Source organism: Lathamus discolor, chromosome 11, assembly GCF_037157495.1.
Source record: "Lathamus discolor isolate bLatDis1 chromosome 11, bLatDis1.hap1, whole genome shotgun sequence".
NCBI classification, from domain to species: Eukaryota; Metazoa; Chordata; class Aves; order Psittaciformes; family Psittacidae; genus Lathamus; species Lathamus discolor.
The window spans coordinates 10,160,812-10,177,532 of record NC_088894.1 but is presented as its reverse complement, the minus strand read 5'-3'; the positions used below and the strand labels follow the sequence as shown (position 1 = coordinate 10,177,532).

Genomic DNA, 16,721 nt, shown 5'->3' with positions numbered 1-16,721 from the left:
TATCTGGGCTCGCTGCATTCAGTGAACAGAATTGAGCCTTAGGGCACAACCCCACAGGCTACAGTTTTATGTAAAAAATCCAACTCATTTTAGCAAACCCCTAAATTTCAGAATTAAAACTGATTAATTTGAAGTGTTTCTACAGGATGGAGCCTGAAGACTTGATTTCAGAGCTCTGAAATTGGAACCTTTTGCCATTAGCTTCAGTGGTCAGACTGAGCCTGTATTGAAAATAACTCTTCACCAACACACCTCACTTAACAGCTTTTGGTACCAGATAGTGCTTTACACCAAGTGTCTCGAATGACCAAAGGCAGAACTCTTTTATATATGAATCTCTTAAAACTATGATCAGTGGACCAGGGAACCAGACCAACAAAGGAGAAGCCAATATAGAAAATAATGAAATTCTGGTTTTCTTTTTCTCTTAAAACCCATCACATTCTAAGAATCAAGTATCACCACAAAACCAGAATGAAAAATGCTGCTTCTCCCTCCTGCATTAAGCTTTCCATGAAGCCTTTAGCCAAAAAGACTCATGCCTAAACCTCATTGTTGGAACTCCATCTAAAACCCAGCACCAGTTCTCTCCAGAGATCACCTCTGAAACAGGAAAAGGTGTAATCCATCACAGCTCAGCTTGACTTTATCTGCAGAGCAGCCAAGAGCGTGTGCTGGGTGGGATTTTTCACCATCAACACTCTGGTTGAGCCAAGAAATGTTTCCAAAGGCTGACGCTTGGACCGCTGGGCAGGGACCAGCCCTGATTAAAGCCTGGTCACTCTGTTCCCAACTCTGCCACTGGCATTACATAAACTGGGGCAAGTCATTTCCCATGGGCATCCAAGCCAAACTAACGCTTGTCAGCTCTCTGAGACTGGCTTATATGGGAACGAATACTATGCACCCCTGATTACAGCTGAATCAAACAAATGAAGTGAATCAGTGCAAGTTCTTCAGGACCTCCTGAACCATTCAGTATAGGCTGTTACTCTATTAGGTCTGTTTTCACATGTAGGAGTGCTGAGAAAAGGAACTGGAACAGAGTAATGATGTTGCACACAAACTTTTGGAGTACTCAGTGTTCTCAGAAGTGTAAATAACACCATGAAACACCACATGGGATATGTCAGCTGCTTTAATAATAATAATAATAAATTTATAAAGTGGCAAGAAACCACTCTGCTTTGTAAACCGATTTTACTCAATCACAGTCCCTCTGTTGTTTTCCTCATTTAACATGAATACATCCTGCAACGTGTATGTGAAAGATATGCATAAAGATATGTTCCGGACCACTCTCGCTGATTTTACTGGTCAGAAAAACATTAAACATGCGGAAACAGCACCGTATTTTCCATAGGTCTTTCTCATTACACCTCTTTTGCTGCTAAGCTAAATTGTCACTGAATAAGCCAAGTCTACAGAAGTTTTTCTCCGTGTCCTGTGTTCTGAGATGTAGTGAGGCCTGCGGAAACATCTGGTAAAACCTCACATTTAGTAAGTAATTCAGAAGGCTTCTTAAGCAATAGCTGCAATTGCTTTTTCAGACTAGCGAGAGCTTCTCATGCATTAATGCACTTAGTTAGGTTTTGTGAGGAGCTCAGAGGAGAATGTATCCTTTTCCTGATACAGTTAGTTGAGCCTGGACTCTGCACCACTGGTATTGTTCAGCAACTGTGTGCACCAATAATTTAAAAAACCACAAGTAATCAGGCTGTTTTTATCAGAAACAAGTAATAAATCTTATCATAATAGTAAAAAAAAAAAAAAAAGACATGGCAATTTCTGATGTATGACATTTTCATTGCTTGAGAATGAATCAGTGCAAAGTGAGGTAACCCACGCACCCCGTCACTTAGGGCTGGGGCGCGTTAAACCAGGCGCCGCCGTTTGGAATCCCTCTCCATATCTTCAGTGTGAGATTCTCCATTGCACCCAAGAGGGGACACCATGTTCAACAAAGGGTCTTCAGATGCCCCTCCAAACAGGGACAGCAACAAAGCCACGCCATAGCCAGTAGCTCGTTCACCCTAGGAATAAAAAATAAACCCAAACAATTCACACTTCAGATTGTAGAATCTGAGTCTAGTTTTAGTTTACCTCTCGTTCAGCAAGAGCAGTGATGCTGCAGGGCCACAGACAGTACTCAGGGTCCCTGGCAGGCTTGCTCAGCTTCTGCTTCTGCATCCTAACTGCTACTGGAGTCTGTCCCGCTCAGATTCAATCAGCATCTTGGTTGAGTCACGTGAGAACAGAGCGCCCACTGACTTGAGGGTGGATTTATGCTAGCACTGCTCAGGGCTGCGAATGCTCCCTCCAGCAGAAGCACGGATTTGCAGTACGAGCTAAGTTAAGTCTGTTTTTAAAAAAGGAGGTGGGGGGAGTAAATTGGCTTGGTTTTTAGGAAAGAAGAATATACACAAGTTCCATCAAAGGGAGGAGGGGAAACCCCCAAGAGGAAACAAACCTTTTCTCTGCTGCAGGTCAGCAGGCAGGATGATCAACTCTGGTCAATCATCTTAACAAAACAACGTGGGTGTAAATGGAAGGAAGGGTAGGATTATTGCCACAGGCAGAAAGCAGGCAAGCTGTTGAAGTTTACAATGATAACGATGTTGCTGATCAAAGTGACCATTAGAATATTTTAAAATCAAAATGAAAAATAGGAACAGATCAAGGAACCGACACAAAGAAATTCCCAATCCAGATGAAGAGCCAACACTTTTCAAAAGAACTCTTCACCCAATTCTCTTTGAATTTGATGGCACAGAATTCAGAGTGTCAGCAGGCCCATGCAGTTTCCTTTACCTAGTCTGCCTGCTCAGGAAAGGATCAGAAGTCACAGGAACATACTCACTGCATGAACTGGGGCAGCAATGTCTATATGGACCCAGACCCCAGGCCAGTCAAAGCCAATGTGAGAAGCAATGAAGAGCCCAGCACAGGAGCTTGGAGTATTGTCTCGGTCCTGCAGAAATAATAAGAATACAGTTGGTCTTGCAAGAAAAGGAAATGTCAAGGTCTTTTATTCTTGCCTGTTCCATCTTATAGGAAAGACAGTTGTGCAGATCTAGTTCAAACCTTAATGAACGGCCCTAAAACAGTCTTGCAAACCAACTATGATGTACATTGTTTGACTTAATCCCTGGTAGCAGCCTGGCCCTGTTCAATAATAGCTATTTTGCAAAGCTCCTTTCTGCAGTGTTTTTGAAACTTAACTCATAAACACAGCAAAAGCAGCTGCAGCAATCCCCATGGCCCCTGTCCTTAGTTTCCTGGTTTCTGCATTCCCAGTTACAGCCTCTGCTGGTTATACATTATCTGAGGAATACCAGTCTTTACTTCTCAAACCATCCCCATTCAGGAATTTAGCATTCATCTTAGGGCCATGCTTGAAGGCAAGCGGCCTGCAGATTAAACAAGCCACCCTGTTTAAAATTGACACTATATATCTGTGTAGTAACATACAGCTGCAAAATCCCCAGGTAAAAGACCCTGAAGACCATAACTACATGGCCCATTTCTATGAATACATCCCACATGAAAAGCTTTCAGCCAGTTACCGACAGGTCAGCACGTTATCTAGAAACACACATTTTTATGTAACAAATGAAATTTAAAAGAAAACAAATCTTACTGCCACAGAGTTTTTCATATCAGCTACAGCAGAGGTAAATTCACTGAAGTGGAGCTCAGGGCAATACACAAGAGGATGGACCAAGTCTCCACAGTTCCTGCCAGCTTTAACACAAGCCCTCTCCCACTCTTCATTATTGGTAAGGACAGCAGCATGATACTTTCCTGTAGCAATTCCCTAGTAAGAAAGAAGAAAATAATCAGGAAGGATTCACCTTACCTGTGCTGGGTACAGTAACTCTGTACTGCTCCCTCTCAGCACTAACAGCTGCTTTCCATCTAACAAAACCACCAAGAAAAAAAAGCCTCAAAACTATACCACAAGAAGTTAGCGTTACAAATGTGGACAAAGACATTGTAGCTACTCTCTTTTAACATCTCTGTAAATCCATTCTGCAGGCAAACAGTCTGCATTTGTCTGGCCTATTCAAACCACTGTCCCACAAAAATGTTTCTTTACAGTTACTGAGCAAGCAAACTCTATCACTTTACAGAGGATACCCCAGCAATGTGGGTCAATCACACAAACCATTTGAATTTAACATCCTCACTCCTTCGAAAAATCACTTCCTTCCAAATATACAAAACACAGAAGCCACCATTACACCACTATTCCAGCAGGATAATGATGAGAGATTTTCAAAGGACTGATATTTGCACCAATGAAGGCAACATCCATGCTTCTAAAATTCACCACCATTTCTCCTCCTAATATGAAGATCAATTTATTTTCTAGAAAATTAAACTACAAGAATCACTGCTTAGCAACACAACCTATAAAACAGGAATAGATTTTAAACAACAGCATCATTAATTTTGTACATTTGCATCATTCTGTGTATGACTTACAACATAAGCCATTTTAAGGACAAGAAAATTCCTGATGACTATCACCAAATCAGTTCTGCTGATTATAAAGCTACTGACTTGCAAACATTGAGCACTGGATCGCTTACATCAGCTGCCGGTGTCATCAGGAAAATACAACTTTAAGTATGCAAAAGCAAAAAAACTGCATAAGGAACAAAAAACCTCCTGCTTGAGTAATGCAGTTATAAATGTCACACACTCGTGGCCTATGTCACGTTCACAGAGGATTAGTTTCCTGGGGTTCCTGCTGGCAACTTTCCCTTGCACAAGTTTAGGAACCCACCATCAAGCACAACAGTTCACAACATCTACTCTCCCCCAAAGACTAGCAGGACAGAGGCAAAGCAGCGTAAAATGTACAGGCAGCAGAAGGATGCACCCTGTCTGCTAGCAGTTCTGTGTCAGTACCTGAGCTCCAGTAAGAGTGGCCATATCAAGAATGATATCAGCTCCAAGATCTTTGCATGCGTAAGCCACTCCATCAGCCAGTATCAGTCTACCTTCTGCATCAGTGTTATTGATTTCCACAGTTCTAGGAAGAAGAGAGGACATTTAATACAACAGTGCTTCAGGCTGGAAGTTAACTCATCTGTCTGGACTAGAATACTGGATGAAAAAGCAGACTCAAACTTAATGTGCTTTCCTATTTGGCTCCGCAATTCTGGATGGCTCCTTATTCCCCAGCTGCAAGCATCCAGACAGAGCACACATGGAAAATGGTTTTAATAGCGCTGTCTTCATGGTTGGGTCTTATTTGTTAGGCCTGTATAATGCCTACATTATATATTGAGCTGGGATTTTACGAATTATTGCCATACAAACAGGCATCATACTCTGCTTAAAACAAGAAGAGAGACAGTGGCAGCTTGCCTCTGTGACCATATAGAATACAGACGGGGACAGAAAAAAACACCTAAACCTGAGTGCTTTAAGAAAACTTCAGCTCATAATATGTGTTTTGATATGTATTTGCATACCCAACAGAAAACTCTAAGCACACTTGCATTAACTCACTACTATGGCTGTCTGAAATACTATTATCACTATTCAGGGAAGCAGATGAGGGACAGGCTCACAATCTGCATGGCACTCAGACAAACAGAACCAAAGCTGGCATTTCCTCTCAATGTTTCTGTGAAAACGTTAGATACAATCTTACTTTCCAGAGTAAAGAACATGAATGTCATCAGGTCTTGTGGCACGTGGTCCGACTGCATTCTCAGCCAAACAAAAAACAGCATGAAGATTGTCTTTAAAACCCTGTAACAGCCATAGGAAAGAAAGAGCTTTTGATTCATATCAAGCTAATTTATTACGACTGAAATCAATGAGAGATCATGACTTCTTGACAGCAATGCCGCTAATTACACGTGTGATTGGGAAATCTATGAGGAACATCTTGTATCTTGAAGCTGAGGCCATGAGCTATAGCAAGCAAGCAAGGAGGTAACATCTAATACTGGTTTTAGAGTTCTCGCTGAAGAGTGAATAAATGCCTATACGCATGTGACAGACAAATGGGACAGTGACCTAGAAAAGCGCTTGTCAATTAAGCAGTGATCAGTACAACCTTCTCTCAGAGGCAAGGTATCCAAATTAAAACATCTTTCAAATGAAATGTGCAGGTGCAACTGGAGGGAGTTGTTTAGTTAAACCTGATTCCCTGGGAAGAGCGTGTTCAGCTCTTTATAGCCAGCTCCAGTAAGATCTTTCCCTGAGCTCACCAGGAAACTGCCAAGCTCACCAAAACCAAACCCTAAATCACTGAAGGAACAGTACCCCTGGTGTGAAAACCAGCAGAATGCATTTCCAGTGATGCAATGCTTCAATCACCTGATTTGAACACAACTCTAACACTGACTCACAACAGAGATCACAAACAACACATCTGCACTGTGTAACTCCAACTTTCACAGCCACAAAGGAAAGATCCAGCAACGGATGCTTTTAATGTGACAATTAAAAGGCTTGTGAGAGGACATTACACAGACAGTGAGGATGCTTGGGATTTATTTCCATTGTTTTTATTTAGTCCCCAATAACAACAAAGATACAACTGGGGCCATTTGAGAAACTGAACTCCCTGCCACAATTTCTGCCATGCTCGGGAAGAGCTTACAGTAATAGTGGAAATTTATGGGAATAACAGATGCTAATATGCAGCCATCTGTGTACTGTACACTTTCCCTAAAAAAATAACCCCAGGTGAACAGATTCCATCTCTGAGAATTTTCTTGGAAAGTAATTTTGTTCATGGCAATTCTGGAATGTGGTGGAAACAACATGTCTCGGTGGATCTCCCACCTGCACACAGTTTGCTGCCCTTCAGCATTCAACCTGCACCATGGGTCAGATACATGCTACCAGATCTTTCTCTTTCCATGTAAAGCCTGGCTAAAACTGGGATACTTAGCCTTAAAACCATCAAATTCCTGGGGAAACCAGGGTCAGTTTTACTGTTAATCTCTCGATAAAAGTCCATAGCTGAAGAAATCTGGACTTGCTGAATGTTGTGAAGTCTAAAGGGTAAATGCATCAATCAAAACCTTTCAAAATAACAGGCAGCTTCTAGAAGCCAGCGGGCAAACAGCACTGTTGATGAGACAACCTTCCACCTATGACCTTTTGCTCTTCCAAAACAGTCTGTGAAGCAAAAACCTTACCCTGCTCACAATCTCTCACTGGACAGCACGAAGTTTTCCACCTCCAAGTAGGAGACGTGGTTAATCTACTGTCAAAAAAAGTGAAAACCTGCTTCCAGTATGAGCTGCCTTGTCCTGAATCCTTTCTGTCTGTAGCTTTTCAAAAGCAGGATTCACGGTCTTAACATGAGGCTCAAGAAGGATTTCGAAAACTTTAAGTGAATGTTTTTCTCTTCTCCCTTGTGTCGGAAAGTTCACAATGGATAAAATGCATCTTTCTAGGAAAAAATCACTTGATTCATTTTGCTGTCCAAAGCCTTTTTAAATCACGTTGCAAAACTGCTGAACAGCATTTAGGCAGATAATTTCTGAAGTTGGTTAACAACCTCTGCCCCTCTTCCCGCTCAGCTTTCTATCCCATGTTTCCAGCTTCAGTCTCTGTGACAAAGCATAGCTAATGTAAAACTCTCCTAGATTTATACTATTAAGAGCATTAAAAGAGAAAGTCTTGAACCAGTAACATTGACAAATCCTTCCCACTGCTTATCTGAATACATTTTCTGCCTGGATTTCACTAACAGGTCTTCTTACCCGAGGTTGTGAAATTAAGCAGTGACAGAATTCTTTTGTTTTTACATATAAAGGCACAGGTTTCTTGTGAGGTGTGACAGTCTGTCATACTCAGGCTTGATGTGTCCAAACATATCACTGCCAGTTTGTTCATTGTTCCAGTAATTGCATATGAAATGACAGATCACTTACTTTCTCACCTACTGATTGTGAATGCAACTTCTCTCAGTGCAGACAATTGCACACAAAACTACTCTGGAAACAAGAACTGAATCACTGAAAGAACGTACCACATCCATGGCTTTCCCAGAACCTCCCAAAGCACTGCCCAAGTTCTAGCTCCTGTCCCTTGCAAACACATGACAACTTTCTGAAGGACGTGGTTATGGAAAACAATTTTGCCTAAGATGCAGCTCACAAATCTGGTTTCAATTTGAAGTCTCTGCAGATAACTGTGAAGTTTACAACCTTTCCACATCAAACATGCTGCTAGGGCCAAGGCACAGAGCTGAACTGTTGGGAAATGGGAATTTGGCACTGACCATCCCCTGGACAAAGCTTCCATCAGATCTATGCATTAATCTGCAGCAGTAAATGTTCTTTGAACTTTGGATACTCCTTGGAGGCAACAGCTGCTCTGTCAGCAGGATTCAGTCACTGGATTTGTGAAGAGGGCAGAGTTTTATTGGCAGCAGCCACTTCTTTTCCCCAGCTCATATTGTTAAAGCACGACATGCTTTTTTTTAATTCTTCATATTTAATACCTGGCCTCTTCTCAGCTCCTATACTATTTTCTGACCACAGGAGCAAACCAACAAGCAGCTCCCCAAGAGCTGCCGCTTCTCCAGCAGGTTAATATTAGAACTGGCACAGGATTTGGAATATGGGCAGACTTTATATCCCAGTCGCTCATCCCTTCCTTTGCGAAGTGATGACAGCTGCCCCAAATCCCACAGTTTAAACAAAATCAGCACTGGATAACTCAAGTATAAATCTGACTCAAGGAACCAGAAACCACTGAGGCTGCAGAACAAACCCTGGCATTTAAGAAAGACTCCTAAAAAAAATAAATTGCGCTGAAGTAATTTCTCACAATTCTCAAGATCCCAGTAAAGATCTGAAGTGTTTTCCTGAAAGAGGGGCTCAAGATCACTAATAGCAGTGGCAGGTCAGAAATCCAGGATTAGACTGGCCTCCATGTCCAGGAATATATCCAAAAGCTAGACTGCTCCCTGGCAATGCTGGGATAACATGATATCAATTAACACATTTTACTTACTTGCTTTACAGTGGCTTTGAAGGCACCCAAAATAGCAGCTGCTCCACCACAGTCTCGTTTCATTCCAGGCATCGTAGTCTGTTTAAAGACAACCAGAGGTTTGCATTTCTTTTATTCTTTAAAGGAGAATTTCACAGCAATGCCTGCTAAAAACTATCACGTTTCTGATGCTTCTGTACCTCTGGTTTTGACAGTGCTCAGCTGTAGCAGAAACACAGAACATGTGCATCTGCTTATTGTTGGCTTTTGCCTTAGAACTGGAAGATACTAAACCTCTGCTGCTAATTTGTTAGAAAAGAAAAAGGTTGTTTACAACATTCACACTGAGGCCAACTCAAATGGGTTTTGGATCCATGTCCAAAATCAGGAATTAAAAAAATCTTTGTTTCTAGCTTTCTCCTAGCAGTGGGCAATACTTACAAGAGCAAAATACCAGGTAATTATTTAACTGCTTTGCAAGTGTTCCTTGAATCCTATTTGGTCTTCTCCCCAATAGTCTGTGTCCATACGGATGAAAGTAGATGAAGTTTTTACCCAAATAAACATGCTTTGGTTTCCTACAGACATCAACTGAATCATTTCCATCAGAAAACAACACCATAAGCAAAGACAGCAGAAGAACAAGTGCTTATGTACCTTTCCCTTAATGCTGAGTCCTCCAGTGTCATACACAATACCTTTGCCCACCCATGCAATGGTCTGTGTAGCACCATCTGGAGTGTGACTGAGAACTGCCAGGGCGGGAGGATGCAGAGCTGCCTTGCCAACTCCGTAGATTCCTGGAAAACATGGAATTAAACCACTTGTGGGGAAGAAAAACTGCAGGGAGCAATCTGTGCCTATTTTCTTGGAATACTATGGCCAATAAAACTGTTTCAGAAATGTACAAATAAAACATTACAATGGAGATGGCAAAACATTGCAATTAACTGCTAGGAAACAAAGCTGAATTTTCAACAAGATATACCTCCAAAGCCTCTTTCTTTCAGCTCCTCATCTCGAATAATGGTAGGAGTAATCCCAAGATCCTTGCCAACTTTTTTGATTTCCTTAATCAATAAAAGAAAAAGGATATTGTCAGTCAGTTATCAGAAGGACACATTTGTGTATTTCCATACATATAGGTACCCACTTAAGGGTTTTGTGTGATTTTTGCATGCATACACATACAAACATTCACAATTCTGGTAGTAGTGCTGGTTTTCCAATGGCCTAATTCCACTGAGACATCCTTCATTTACCATGGCACGAAACAGAAATTTGACCTTTAAGCTCCGCCAATAAAAGAAATCTTTAGAGGTAAAGGCCAGCTGTTCACTCTATTGGATCATGATACCATAGGACAGGAATATTTTCCAGATCTTCATGATAAAACTCATTTGGAAACATGTCAACTTTTGTCCTGTAACTTCAGAAACTCTAATCGCCATCAGGCTTAAGACAACACTAGCACTGGCAAAGAAGCCAGTGTCATGACTGAACCAACAACTCATATCTTCTGACACCTAATGCCTTAACCCAAGAGTACACTCAGCCTCCTTGCAACTTAGCAAAGTTCTATGAAATATTAAAGGCCAAAGAAATAGTCTCTGCATCTTTGGATAGGTTCTTTGATGTGCTTCCCACTGCTGACATACAGGTTTTGCTAAGAGATACCAACACTAGTTCTTGATCACTGCAGTCTAGACTTACAATTAGTAACTCTTACTCATCAGGTGTTATTACGTACCTCCAGAAAGTTATCTGTGTTCATCTCATTGCATGGGGTGTCCACAATTCGAGCAGCCAGCCTGACTCCTTCTGTAGCACTTGCCAGACACTACAAAAATAAGTGAGGACACGTGAGAACTAGCCTTGGTTTGGCTGGTTTTCTACATAGCTTTGCATGTGGTCCTATGCAGTGTACACCAGATGTGTGGCTCCTCTGGATCATATTAATGCTTAACTGCAACCAATCATAGGCAGCTGTATGGTATTAAATAATGTCAACCATGCTAACCATTATTTTTTGTATGTGTTACGATTAAGCTATATTGCCCTGTGCTGTAATTTCTAACCAACTGTACTCTTTCCCACAGTGAAATGATACTGCAAAATTAGCAGCATTCTCCACTATCAAAGGGAGATCAAGAAGGCAATGTGAGGTGAAGAAAAGAAAGATAAGAGGAAGACAATTCAGGAAGTCACAATGATCTTGTAGGCTGCTAGGGCTGGAAACCTGCAGAGATTATGTAATCTACAACATAGGAAACAGCAGTTTACTCACAGCAGCAGGCAGAGCAATAAAGGTTACTGCCACAAGACATTGTACATGGCAGACCCTTGGGGAATGTGGAATATTTCATACTTGTGTAAAACATGCATGCATCTCATCTGTTTCCTCATTCCCGTGGCAAAATGAACTGACCCCCATCTGGACTGAGTAAAAAGCTATCTAGGCAAGAGTGGACAGAACGGTAAAAGTTGACAGTGAGCAGGAAGAGGCCATGTCCTTAAAGAAGGAGCCTCCTGGCAAAAAGGACAATGAGGGCACCAGACACTAAGCTTCAACTTTTAACTCCTGTGAATCAATCACTTGAAACAAGACTAGGTGGTAGGAAACTTTGTTCAAGCTTTCCAGTAGCCACACTATACTGAAGACCACACACAGCTGATGGGAGAGTCAAGATAGCTTTTGAAGGAATCTCATATGTTGGGTAGTCATTTGTGCTGAGGTATTTGAAGTTTGGCTTGGCCAGACTGGTGTAAGAACTCTGTACATGCTGTCTCCCAGAAGACTCAAACACTGGATTGCTTTGGAATGGTGCCGGATTGCCTACAATTACTTTTGATTGCTCTACTTAAAGGCATAAGGGCCTCCTTGAGAGGCAAGTTAGCTTTGGGGAAGAGTGATTCACCATTAGGGCCATGCAGGTAAATGGAGGTTACCTATATGCTTACCCAAAGCCAAATCTGAGGAAAACAATACAACTTACAGAAAGAAGTTGTGCCTGGGTTTGGCTCCCAGGGTTCTCAAGAGAACATAGATAATGACAGCCTTTATAAGTGCCTTATAAAACTATGATAGTCCCGCTAGTCCTCATTGTAAAATATCCTGGACAATGCAGTAGGTGCAAAATACAGCAACATGCTGAGGGAGAGGCTTTTTAGCTAAAAAAAAATAGATAATCCTACCACATGCTTCTTCATCCATGCTGTACATTAGCTGTCTGGTGCTGGTTGAATTTAAAGGGTGAACACTTAGCTTGAAGGAAGCTAGTAATAGTTTTGGCATTGACGTCAAGGGCAAGAACAGGAGGTAGAAATAATTTCAGCTTAGTTTTTTAAGTTATAAATAACCCAAATTGTTTGGAATCTACCTATACAAAAGAACTGGTTTTGACACCAGCTATGGTTTTCCTGATTTGAGGCACAGAAAAATTGAGTGACCAACAGTTGTACTCATAGCACTTCTGTCACCTTCCTGAAAACTATCTGGCATCATTTGCTGTAGCCAAATCAGTTCATAGAGTAAGGACAAAGTATGGAGGAAAAGATACTGAAAGAAAAGAAAATACCCTAAAGCTGCAATTCTGTGAATTTCAGATGCAACAAAACTGCATCCTTTGCCAAATCCATTGCCAGAATTTGTAAAGAATTTGTATAACCTCACTGACTGATCAGCTAAGTGAATGTCCGTCTTTACTGAAACACAGAACCTGGAGCACTGAACAGGAGGCTGCCCAACAGCTTATGTGCAAACCTTGGAATAGCTTTTAAGTCAGGATCTTGGAGAGGAAAGACTTAGCATACTAGAAGTTACCTGATGTGGAGTTTCCTCTTCGCAATAGTCAGGTGCAAGGGAAACAGTCTTTGATTACCTGCTACTGAAAGGTGACTTAAATTATTTAACTGTTACGTATAGCTCATCTCTAAGCTATACAATTTCTTAGGGTCTTGTTTTTTTTTTGCTACAGCTCTGCTAGAAAAACTCAGCCAGAGTTATATCAGGTAGAAATAGCAGAGGCCATATGTGCTTCCATAATAAGCAAGTTTTAGTGACTTCACTGTGGTATTCACCTTTACAGCTACAAACAAACAAATTTTGCCGGGTAAAAGAAAGTGAGAAGCCCACACACCAAAACCAATGTAACATTAAAAGTCAAAAATACACTACCTGCATCTATGATAAACATGACATGGTAGACATTGTCTTTGGGCTATTTGTTTGGTGTTTTCCATCCCTGAAATCTAAATTTTGAGTAACATCCTCAGCCTTTTCTGCAGTAACATGTTCAACTCACGTTCAATCGGCTGTGAGCTGATCAAGTTCAAGGAACTTTGATCTAGGATAGTTTATTACTTTAGATACAACACCTATTTGTATGCAGCCTGAGATATATATTTGTGCATGCAACAAACTGAAAAAAAAAAACAAAAAACCAAATAAAAGATATTTCAAGGAATAATGTTTAAAAAAAAATAAAAGGAAAAGACCCAAAATCTTACTTTAAGTGTTGCCACTTCTATTGGTCCATTGTTTTGTCCAACCAGGAAAAACTCTACTGTTACAGTTTTCTTCTCTGTGCGTCTTGACGCACTGGACCGATGCGTGAACAATGGGAACGCCCTGGCCAACGCACAAGCAGAAGCGAAGACTTCAGACCGTTCACAGACCATCTGAAACACAAGCCAGAATACAAACAAGTCAGACACCATCAGCGACGTGGAAGACTCCATTTAAAATGACCTGTGGTATTACTGGTAAGAGGGTGAATAAAAAACTGAGGTGGGTGGGAAATAACTGATAACTGAATCAAGACATATGTTACGTTTCGCATGGATGGAGGGGCAGTACAACCAGTACCACACCAAACTGATTCTGCTCATTTCCCGTATGGAAATACACTGCTAGTCTTGGCTATGCAGGAATTAGTACATCCTTGTAAGAGAGCTGGACTGCTTTAATTACACTAGTGAAAGTAACACAGGTTGGCCTACAGATCAAGACAACAAAAAAACAGCCTGGGAACCGTCAATATGTGTTCATAAACCAAATGAAACAGGGGGAAATTATATGAGAATGTGGCTAAGATTGATCCAAAAGCTTTTAACCCTGTGCAACATTTTCCTGAAGTTCATTACAGAAATTACCAATGGAAAGCAGTTATAGCTAAATATTTTCAAAGTTAACTAAAGGGGAAAAAATTACTAAGTAGAGTTGTTACTCTTGCAAATAAGTTTTCCAAGTGAAAGGTATAATTAGCTTTTGTTACCGACTGTAAGAGTCTTCTCTAACAACCTCAGAATCTGAATTAATCTGGAGAAGCCATAGGAAAAAAATAACAAACTCATCAGGCTCATAGAGAAGATGACCAAAGCAGTCCAAGAGCTTGTCCTGCAAACTACTCACACTGGAGCATCGGTTTGCATTAAGACTTTTAAAACTCACTGAGTAACACAAAAAGGAATCATAAATGGGTTGCACAGTATGGACACAGCACCCTACACGCAGGCTATGCCAACCTTCTAAACCACGTGCTAACATCATACATCCTAGTTCGAAAAAAGCCACTACTAGTTTCCTCTGCATGGCCGCTTCTAGTTGAAAACATTCCATGCACATCCAGCCTTAATTCCCTCCAACTGCTTGAGCATGCATAAGCTGTTATAGTTAGCTCTTGTTTACGTGTCAGTGCAAAACCACTTATAAATGTCAGTATAATTATATCTGTACAACTTGCCCACCTCCAGTCTCCTTGGAGACAGCTTAAAATCACGAGAAGCTGAGAAAACACTTGACTAGACATTGCACCAGGAGCATTTTCAAAAGGCCACTTACAACAATACATCTGTTGACACCTCCTGGAAGGCAATTTCTAACCAGGCGGGTGATGAACTGAGCCGCAGATGGACTGTTGTGCCGGCTGACCCTGGAAGGCAGAGCAGCCACAGTGGCGTAATTCAGGTAGAGAGGACAGCTGTCGGTGGGGTTTGGATTCAGAGTGCTTAAAGCTGATTGCCATATCTGAGGAGATAAAAAAGGAGTTTGAAGACAAAGAATTGCATCAGACTTTTCTTCCCATCTCATTCCTATTGTATTCTGGACTCTTTACAGGATTTTAAGTGTTGGAACACAGAAACTGTGTGCAAGCTTTTAAATGCAATAACCTCTTGAGTAAAAAGAAACAGGAAATACGACAAACCTGTTTATTAACCAAAAAACACAAACGCACTTTCCATTGCAAGCGTCTCTTACAAGCCACAGGAACTAAAATGTAAAACCACACCATTTAATGCAAAGGCTGCTCCAGAGTTTCAAGCTGAGACTGTTTCACTAGTGATAAACAGATGATTGATTTCCCAGTCCTCAGTTACTGCTTCACACAGTAATTTAATTAAAAGCAAATACATAACAAGGAGGCTAAATACTGTTGTGAGAGACGGGGGAGCGCAGAACAACCTGGCACACACACAGCGGCCACCAGCACCTGAGCCCGCAGCAGCACCGCCACCCCGCAGAGCCGGCTCGGCCTCCCGCTCACGGAGAACCGCGACCGGCAACGCCGCCAGCTGCGGGGGAACGGAGCCGCGGTGCCTCACCCGCGGCTGCGGAACGGCTGCGGAACGGCGGCGCGGGTCCCGCCGCAACAACAGGCTCCGGCCGCTGCCCGCCGCCGCCCCCAAGCCCGGCCCGCTGCGCGGGGACGGCTCATGCCGCTCTACTGTCCCGTTAAGGGCCGGCCCGAGGGGCTTTCACGGGGCAAACCCTCGGGCTCTGGGGGTCAGGGCCGGCCCCTCGCCGCGGCAGGCCCCGCGCCGCGCAGGCACCCGCAGGCCGGGCGAGCCCCCGCCTGCCCCGCACCACGCGGCCGCTCGGGGCCGGGCCGGGCCGGGCGGGCGCGGCCTCGAGGGACACTGGGGCAGTGCCCGGCGGGGACCGCGCTCCGTCCGCGGTGGGGCCGCCGCATCAAGGGCGTGAAGGCGGGGACGGGGCCACCGCGCTCCCGCCGGGCCCGGCCTCACCTCCTCGGTGACCCGCGGCTGCAGCTTGCCCCGCAGCTGGGCCCAGGGCAGGCGGTGCAGGTTGTGGAGCTGGCCCAGGACGAGCAGCGGGCGGCTCTGCGGGTCCGCCTCGCCCGCACTGGCCTGGAACTCCAGCTGCACGTTCGCCATCTTCCTGCCCCCGGACCCACCCGACCCGGCTCGGCTCGGCTCGGCTCGGCTCGGCCCGGCCCGGCCCGACCGCGCGGCTCCGCCCCAGCGCCCGGCGCCGGCTCCGCGGGGCGGGCACCACAGCGGCGAGGGCGGCCCCCGGCGGCAGCGCCAGGCAGCGCAGGCGGGCAGCGCGCCCGACGGGCGGGGCGCGGGACCCGGATGAGGCGGAGGGGGCGGGCGCAGCGCGTACCCGGTGCCCTGCGGGCCGGCCCCTCGCAGCCGGGGTGCCCCGCACTGTGCGGGGAGCTGTGCGCCGGGGAGAGGCCCGGCCTTTGTGTTTGACCCGGGCTTCGGAGAACGCAGGGGTAGATCAGGGGTTGTAAGGAAAAGGGTAGTAACAATCGGTCATCCTACTGCAGGCATCAAACCGTACGGAGAGGGAAAGGTCCGAGTTCTAACCCAGCTGTGGCAGGATGGACAGGGCTTGGAGCAAGCTGCTCTAGCGGAAGGTGTCCCTGCCCGTGGCAGGGGGCTGGAACTGGATGAGCTTTAAGGTCCTTTCCAACTCAAAATGAAAGTCTGTA

The 16,721-nt window shown here is 43.8% G+C and overlaps 1 protein-coding gene across 3 annotated transcripts; it reads right to left on the bottom strand.

The window, feature by feature from the left end:
• Positions 1-1,120: 1,120 nt before the first annotated feature.
• Positions 1,121-16,220, bottom strand: NPEPL1 (aminopeptidase like 1). 3 transcript variants are annotated; one of them, XM_065692050.1, is made up of 13 exons: positions 16,006-16,220; positions 14,822-15,007; positions 13,489-13,659; positions 10,730-10,819; positions 9,968-10,049; positions 9,637-9,779; positions 9,001-9,078; positions 5,669-5,769; positions 4,918-5,041; positions 3,641-3,817; positions 2,861-2,971; positions 2,471-2,521; positions 1,947-2,359 (listed from the first exon to the last, which is right to left on the bottom strand). In XM_065692050.1, exons 1-12 carry the CDS (start codon positions 16,153-16,155, stop codon positions 2,504-2,506), a joined length of 1,431 nt encoding a protein of 476 aa, XP_065548122.1. In that variant the 5' UTR covers positions 16,156-16,220; the 3' UTR covers positions 1,947-2,359; positions 2,471-2,503. The 3 variants fall into 3 exon arrangements, with proteins under 3 accessions (XP_065548120.1, XP_065548122.1, XP_065548121.1); XM_065692048.1 differs by lacking the exon at positions 2,471-2,521 and having other exon boundaries at positions 1,121-2,033; XM_065692049.1 differs by having other exon boundaries at positions 1,947-2,521.
• Positions 16,221-16,721: the final 501 nt, after the last annotated feature.

Bases quoted from the DNA above. Each gene is read 5' to 3' on its own strand.
- NPEPL1 (XM_065692048.1), bottom strand. From the start codon at position 16,155: ATGGCGAACGTGCAGCTGGAGTTCCAGGCCAGTGCGGGCGAGGCGGAC. The intron at 5,042-5,668 runs GTAAGATTGTAT...TCTTCTTCCTAG, and splicing joins CATGTTCTTTACTCTGGAAA to AACTGTGGAAATCAATAACA. The intron at 2,972-3,640 runs GTAAGATTTGTT...TTATTTCTGCAG, and splicing joins ATATGAAAAACTCTGTGGCA to GACCGAGACAATACTCCAAG.